General features: G+C 44.0%; 1 protein-coding gene across 1 annotated transcript; it reads right to left on the bottom strand.

Annotated features, from left to right (window-relative positions):
- Positions 1 to 202: 202 nt before the first annotated feature.
- Positions 203 to 7,355, bottom strand: LOC117056316 (vomeronasal type-2 receptor 26-like). Its single transcript, XM_033166520.1, has 6 exons — positions 7,140 to 7,355; positions 5,796 to 6,035; positions 4,916 to 5,728; positions 1,585 to 1,715; positions 1,004 to 1,130; positions 203 to 280 (listed from the first exon to the last, which is right to left on the bottom strand). The coding sequence occupies exons 1-6, from the start codon at positions 7,353 to 7,355 to the stop codon at positions 203 to 205; spliced, it is 1,605 nt and encodes a 534-aa protein (XP_033022411.1).

Here is a 7,355-nt window from a genome sequence, read left to right as displayed (position 1 = left end):
TGCCCAATGAATAGGAAGGAGGACAAAAAGGAAAGCAGGAGAGAGATGAGCAGGATGTAGGAGAGGTTCTGGTTGTTGGCTTTGACTAGTGGAGTTTCTTTGTATTTAATCAAGATTCCTAATATGATGCCTGTTGCTAAAGACAAGGAGAAGGCAATGCAAGCTAATATAATCCCCAAATGTTCTTCATAAGCCAGGAAGGTCACAGTCTTGAGGACACATTGATTTCTGTCCTTGTTTGGATGCTGATCTTCTGGGCATTTGGTGCAATGTTCTGTATCTGAAAAAGAGAATAATAGAATCACAGAACTGTAGAGTTTGAAAGGAATCCTATCATGCAGGGATAGGCAGCTGTTCCATATGGGCATCAAGAGTGGCTTTTTGAAAATCTATGCTGATGTGGCATAGGTCAGGAAATAAGAATGTGTAAATAGGTAAAGAGAAGGGGGAAATAGTCTGTTGATTTTAGAAAAAAACGTTTACTCTTTTTATTCTGCCTTTCCTCCAGGGAATTAGAGGGGGTGCACAATCTTTTCCTCATTTTAATCACCAAAGCAACATTGTGATCTCGGATTAACTGAGAGGCAATGGCCTCCACATCGGCTTACTGCATTGTATGGTTCCTGCGTAATTCTGCAGACACATTTGTTTAACTTATCCTTGTTAATGTAAACAGTTTTCTATTGCTTCCATGCAATTCTCATACTAGTGAGATCAGAATAGTCCATCTATTGCATTGCAATCATTTTCATATACTGTATCGTTTGTTTTGTATTGCACTTTTACTGTGTTAAAAATCTGCCACTTTTCATCATTTGTTGAAACAAAATATTATTTTAAAAATTCCTTCCAGTAGCACCTTAGAGACCAACTAAGTTTGTTCTTGGTATGAGCTTTCGTGTGCATGCACACTTCTTCAGATGATCTAAAGAAAAAATGCACCTGAATGAATCTCTGCCATGAATTTATTCTCCCAAGGAGACTTTCCCTTGGAGCAACCAACCTGCCTGAGTGGAGAATGCTCCTTCTGCACACGGAACGCAAGCATAGCAGCAAACAGGCTTTCCTTCTTGAACCACCTTGGCGTATCCAGGTCGACATCTTTCAGTACACCTGGAATGAGGTACGGCCTAACCATAGAGAGAAGAAGATGTATTGAGGGGAAAGTGTCCAGAGTATTTGTGCAGACGGAATTCCCTCATAGAATTTGGTAATGACCAACCAAACAGGATCTCTCATCCCACTGACCCCATCCACTTTGGCAGAGAATTGTTTTTGATGTAGAACAGCATGGCAGGGAGACCACTTTGGTGTGTTTGCTTGCTTGTTTTAACATTTATATCACACTTTTCTATACAAAGGTCTGCTCAAGGCAGCGGACAAAATATACATAAACCAAATAACAACCCTAGAACCACAGCATTAAGAAAACGGCAGTCATAGAACAAACTGATGAATATTACAAATTGAAAATACTGACACCTGAATACAGTAATGAAGAAATGACTCTAGGATAATTATTAAAAGAAATTTTGAGTGCTGGGAAAGAAGGGGAGAAATGAACCTCTTGTGGGAAGCTCCTACATAACAGAGAAGTCCTCCCTCTGGCGATCATTATCATTGTCATCATCACCGCGATCATCATCCTCTGACCTTTCCTCCAATGATCGCAAGGTGATTTCTGCAGCTTTCCCCCATTTAGTATCCGAACAGCCCTGTGGGGGTTGCAAGGCAGAGGATGCTCCTGGCAATAGAGCTGGCCCAGGCTGCTACGGATCCTTCTGAAAGGCTGGGTCCAGTGGCCAATGATTTCCCCATGGCCTGCTGTGAACCCACCCTTTCCAGGAATTCATAACATGAGGAGTTGCAGCTGTGACTGGATAGTTAAGGCACCATTGGCTGACCACAAAATGACATTTGACAGCAGTTGCTCAAGGAAGACCCTAAGCAGGTTCTCCTACCCACTCTATCTGTTACACCCCCTACCTTGTTAAATTTATTAGGCCACTCAATAGCTTCTGGATTAATGGTGAACTGTATTACACCCGATTCCTCTCTCCTGATGCCCCCAATGTTCACCATAGCACGAGATTCATTGGGATACATCACCAAATTCTTTATATCAAAGTCAGAAGGCAGCTCCCAATTCTCATCCAAACAAAGTCTGCCCCTGGAAGTATTGAAACACTGAATTTCATTTAAGAAAGGATGAAGCTGGAACGACAGGGAAGGCAGTATTAAGAAACCATGTTGAATATCTTAGTTCTACTCACTTATGAACTGGGGCTAGACTCATCTAGACTAGAAGCCCTATTCAGGCATTTTATTTGATTGATTAAAGCAGGAATTTTCAACCAGTGTGCTGTGGCACCCTGGGGTGTCGGATGATAGTCAGGGGTGCCATGGGCAACATTGGCCTCCATCCCTCTTTCCTTCCCTCCCTCCTCTAATGCCCTCTTGTGTCTCTGCCTCTCAAAGGCTTGCACAGCTGTTTGTTGCAGCAGCCCTGTCTACCAGCTCCCCAGGCGAATGGTGCCTTTGGGGCTGGCCAGGGGGTGCTGGGTGCCAGGAGCTGAGGTGGCCTCAGAGTAAGAAAGCAAGTGGGCAAGGGAGCCCAGCCAGCCAGTCCACTATTCCTTGCTTTGTGGAACAAGTGGGAGGCCAGGCAGGCAGGCACCACACTGGCCTTTCTTGTGCTTGCTGTGTGCTGCGAGCTTAGTGCCCAGCACCGAAAGGGAGCCTTTCCACCATGCATGCCTGGCAGCTCCCACTGCTCCCACTGCTGCCTCCCAAAGTGAGTAAGATGGTGGCCTCATATTCACCCTCTGCCAGTCTCTGTCAGGCCACTAAGGCCGGGGGCATCCTCTTTCCAGGCCCCTGTGGGGCAGCATGAGGAGTCCTCTCTCTCTGAGGTGGGGGTAGCTCAGGGATCAGGGACAGCTGTGGTGGCTGCCTGCAGATCTCCCAAGGAGAAGGGACAGAAGAGGAGAGGAGGCTGAGGGAACACTCCACAATGGAGGCTTTTTGAAAAGGGGTGAAGGGCTGCTCGATCTGCAGGCAAAGGTTGAAATAACTGGGCTTCTGAGGTCTGGAGCTTTTTTCCCCACCAGGGAGCAGCAGAAAGAATGTAGTTGGTCAAGGGAGCTGTGGACTCAAAAAAGGCTGAAAACCTCTGGATTAAAGTATTTATATAATTTACATATAAAATAACAAGGAGCTTTGAAGAATGAGATTAATACAAATGACAACACTATTTTGAAATCCACAAAGACTGTAGACATCCAAAATGTCTAACAGACACAATCCTAAAAAAAACAGTGCTTGGGAATAAGTGCACTGGAACCAGCTGAGAGATCAGCATTTTGACAGGAGTCCCCCTTATCTCGAGTGAAGATTATTCCACAGTATGAGGGTGACTGCAGAGAAGGCCTGCCCAGACCCTGCCATGGTCATCTGTGTTGTGCCCCCTTCATGAGAGGTTCAGATGGTGGCAACACGAGAGCGGGACTTTTCTGTGGAAGGGAGGCTTGCCTTCGTGACATATTTTTAAGTGCCTGACAAAAGCATTCCTTTGTGTCCAGACTGTTGGTGGATTAAACAATCTATGGCCTTTTAAATGAGTTTGTGAGAGGGGGGTTATTGGTTTGCTTTACTTATTTTATTGTTACAGGGTTCCCCCCCCCCAATTCTATATTTTTATGCTACGATCTGCCCTGTGATCTTTGGACAAAGGACAAAGAAGAAGAAGAAGAAGAAGAAGAAGAAGAAGAAGAAGAAGAAGAAGAAGAAGAACCCCAAGGCATGCACTACTCCCAATCCCTGCAGAGCAGTAGCAAGATTCCAAGGCGTTTCCAGGTGCTCCCCCAGGGTCAGGGTTCCGTTGAGAACCAAGACAAGTAGAGACGGCCATAGCTTTAAGCTGAGATGGAGGGAGTCCAGATCTTACAGCCTGGTCATCACATTGGCAAAGAGCCCCACACAGTGGCCTTGCATTGTAGCTAGAGCTCTCCTGAACTGGCCACTAGCCTTCTCAGAAACTTCTCCCCTTTCTCTCACTTCCACAACCTCTAGTATTCCAAAGCACAGGTTTCTTTTGTGGCATCAGACTCAGTTTACCCTGAGAGCCTCCCCTGCTGAGCCCTGTGGCCAGAGCAACTCTTTTTATTTCTCTCATTGTCTACATTACCTTCCTTTTGTCAGGTTAATGACTTGGGCAGGAGTAGCATGGGGGGCAGAGGGAAAGTGGGGACCTTCAGTTCTTGCAACTGCCTCAATCCAGCTAGACCTTCAGAGAGGTGTTACTGTGACCACAAGGGCAGAGTTGCTTCTGTTTCCTTTTGAATAAAGAGTTAAGTTTAGTGGCTTCTGGTGATTTGATGTTTTATTGCTGACTTACTGACCCGAGCCTTGATACAAAACTAGTATACAAAACCATGGAATAGAGACCCTCCATGTGTCCCTATTTTCTTAGGGGTGTCCCTGATTTAGAGAAGCCGTTCCGGTTTCTGATTTGATCCCCGAATGTCCTGTTTTTCCTTAGGATGTCCCTACTTTCATTGGAGAAATGTTGGGAGGGTATGGAGTTATCCAACCCCTGAGCCATCTGAAGACAATCCTGTATAGGAAAGTGTTTTCTTAAAAAAAAGTTTAATGTTTTATTATGTTTTTATATGTGTTGGAAGCTGCCCAGAGTGGCTGGGGCAACCGAGTAAGAGGTGTGGGGTATAAATAGTAAAATTATTTTTATGGAATGGGACGTCCCTATTTTCATCGGAGAAATGTTGGAGGGTATGATATGTACAGGTTTTTATATGCACTGTAATCCCAAAAGAGGGTTGTTGGTTTTTGCCTCACCTCTAAATTGTGTTGTAGTTGGGATGGTGGATTGCAATTTGCAAAATGGAGAAGAAAATACCTGCCATGGTTGTAGCCTTTGATGTTTCCCCTTGTTTCCTTCCCCCACCATCAGCAGCCGCTTTGATCTAGATGAAAATGCAGCATTGAAGGCCTGAGCCGCAGCTTGAGCATTGATGTAAGTGCTGTAGCTGTCTTGAGACAGGGCTCTCTCCAGCTCCTCTTGCGGCAGAGCCTCCAGGTTCTCCTCCTCTCTGCATCTTGTCTTGCCCTTCACAGACAACACATGCTTTGAATATGAACAATGAAACATTTCCCCCAGAAAATGCTGAAGAAGATTGGAATGTACTGCATAGTAATCATGTTTTGTGCTCTTTATTCTGGTCTTCATTACAAAGGAGAGAGAGCCATGAATGTACTGGAAGTACATAGGGGGATTAGACAAGCTAACACTGATTTCCTGAAAAGAGGTTGTGATCCAGACTTTCGCCCCTATTTCCTTCTCATACAGACTGTGTATCGACACAATTTTGAAGATGCCCACGATGTCAGTTACATAGCAAACAAACACACCGACTTGTCTCCAGATGGAAAAAGGTTCACCTGGGCTGATCCTAAGTGCTAGATCATTTTCTTTTATTATTTTTGATAAGGCAATGCAAATCCCTCTGCTGATCAGCAGAGGTGTCAAGGCGCTCACAAACATTTCTCCACTGTTATTGTCCGGAGCCAAGAGACCAATCCATGTCCATCCAAAATGCAGGAGCAACTCGACAATTCCTTGGTGCTGAGTTTTCTCTTTTGGGAGCATCCGGTAGACAAAAGGGAACTGAGTTTTATCTTCAAGACCCTGGGCAGTGAAGCCATAACTGATCTAGTAAGGAAATGAAAAGATTATGCATTTCAAATTCTCTGACTTTCCATGCCCTACCCCTTCATACCTGTGGGATTTTGTAGATGCTTGACATGGCTGAAATCTCTTTTGAGATGGCAGAATTTCCCCTTTCAAGAACAACTAGCAGATCATTTGGATCTCCACAGTGATAATTGGGAATATTGCTTCTACTTCCTGTAAGCAGTTCTAGCATAGCATCTGAAGTCATCCTTGCATCTGCGTAGTTCTCATAGAGGTTGTAGCCCAGGGTGATGTTGGGTAAGAGCCTGAGATCCTGGTTGATCTCCTGGATGGTGAACAAGAAGGATGATAGGCGCCAGTAGAACCAAGGTGACTCCCTACAATAAAGGAATAAAGAAGTACAAAACTACAATTCACAGTTGAATGAAAACAAACATTATATGATCAACAGAGATTAGTATTTATTTAATTATCTTATTGCATTTATAACCAACATTTTTTCCTGTCCATTATACAATAAAGATTGGGCAATTCATGCTCCATTACAGGAGCATAGATGCAAACAGTCTCCATGTAATAAAACTGAGTAAAAAACGAAGTTTGTGAAATACTGTGAAACTGCAAGAGTTGCTTTTGCTTCAGTGGTCTTTGCTGCTTCCAAGAGCAGCTGTGTAAATTCCTCAATTGTTCTTCAGAAGGAAAAATGGGGGTCCAGGAGGGGGAGGGTTTTGCCAAAAATGACCACAAGGTTAGAAAACAGTTGGCTAGAAACAATTTGTGTCTTAGAGAGGAAGCACAAAACACCTCTTTAATTACAAATGAGGCCTGTGGTGTTGAAAATGTGAGTGTGAATAAATATAATATTTCTTGTTCACTTTTTAGAGCTCTGACTCCACTAACAATTAAGTCATATTGCCTGCATTATTTCATTTGTTTAATTCAAAGCATATTTTTTCTGCTTTTCAGCATCAAATGTGACACAGAGGGTCTTAAAATGTTTTAAACCATTGCATTCCTTAAAGGCAACTGTGATGAAATAGTTTATAAATTGTCCAAATAGAATAATAATAAATAAAATCATTGAAGCTTGGGAACTGCTTGAGTTTTGTGCCACCCTGCAGGTGGGATAACTCAGTGCATTCTTTTGCTTCCAGACCAGATTCATTTGCATTATTGTTTCACCACCTTCAAAAAGCAACACAGCAGCAAGAGTAGAATATTTTAGGAGGGAAGACCCAGGGAACAAGGAAATAGGAGAGGTTTTGAGGAGACTCTTTTCCCAGCTTCCAAATCCCATGAAGCCCAGCCAGCAGGGCCAATGGTCAGGGATGAAGGGAGTTCTAGTCCAGTGACATCAGGAGGGCCCCCAGCCCCCCAACTCTGAAATAAGGGCTATTTCCTTGATAAATAGGAACCACTGCAGAAGTACTCTGTACGTCCCTCTGTACAGGATGACATACTTCTCAGTGCTGGTGAAGGGGGTCTTGGAAAAGACGTATGCAGCCTGATTAGCAAAATGTTTTGAAGATACAATGCCACTAATGAGAAAGTCACCAGCCCGGTAATAGCTGCAAGCATCAGTTTGATCCCTGACCAGATTCAAGGGGCATTTTGCCTTCTGATTCCCACAGACTACATGGCGCAT

The sequence above is a fragment of the Lacerta agilis genome, chromosome 13 (genome assembly GCF_009819535.1).
Source record: "Lacerta agilis isolate rLacAgi1 chromosome 13, rLacAgi1.pri, whole genome shotgun sequence".
In the NCBI taxonomy this organism is placed as follows: domain Eukaryota; kingdom Metazoa; phylum Chordata; class Lepidosauria; order Squamata; family Lacertidae; genus Lacerta; species Lacerta agilis.
The sequence above is the reverse complement of the archived record's forward strand: the minus strand, read 5'-3'. Positions and strand labels throughout refer to the sequence as shown.

Coding starts and splice junctions, on each gene's coding strand:
- LOC117056316 (XM_033166520.1), bottom strand. CDS start 7,355: ATGCGCCATGTAGTCTGTGGGAATCAGAAGGCAAAATGCCCCTTGAAT. Junction 6,036..7,139: donor TGTACAGAGGGACGTACAGA/GTACTTCTGCAG, acceptor TTCACCATCCAG/GAGATCAACCAGGATCTCAG. Junction 281..1,003: donor AGCATTCTCCACTCAGGCAG/GTTGGTTGCTCC, acceptor TCTCTTTTTCAG/ATACAGAACATTGCACCAAA.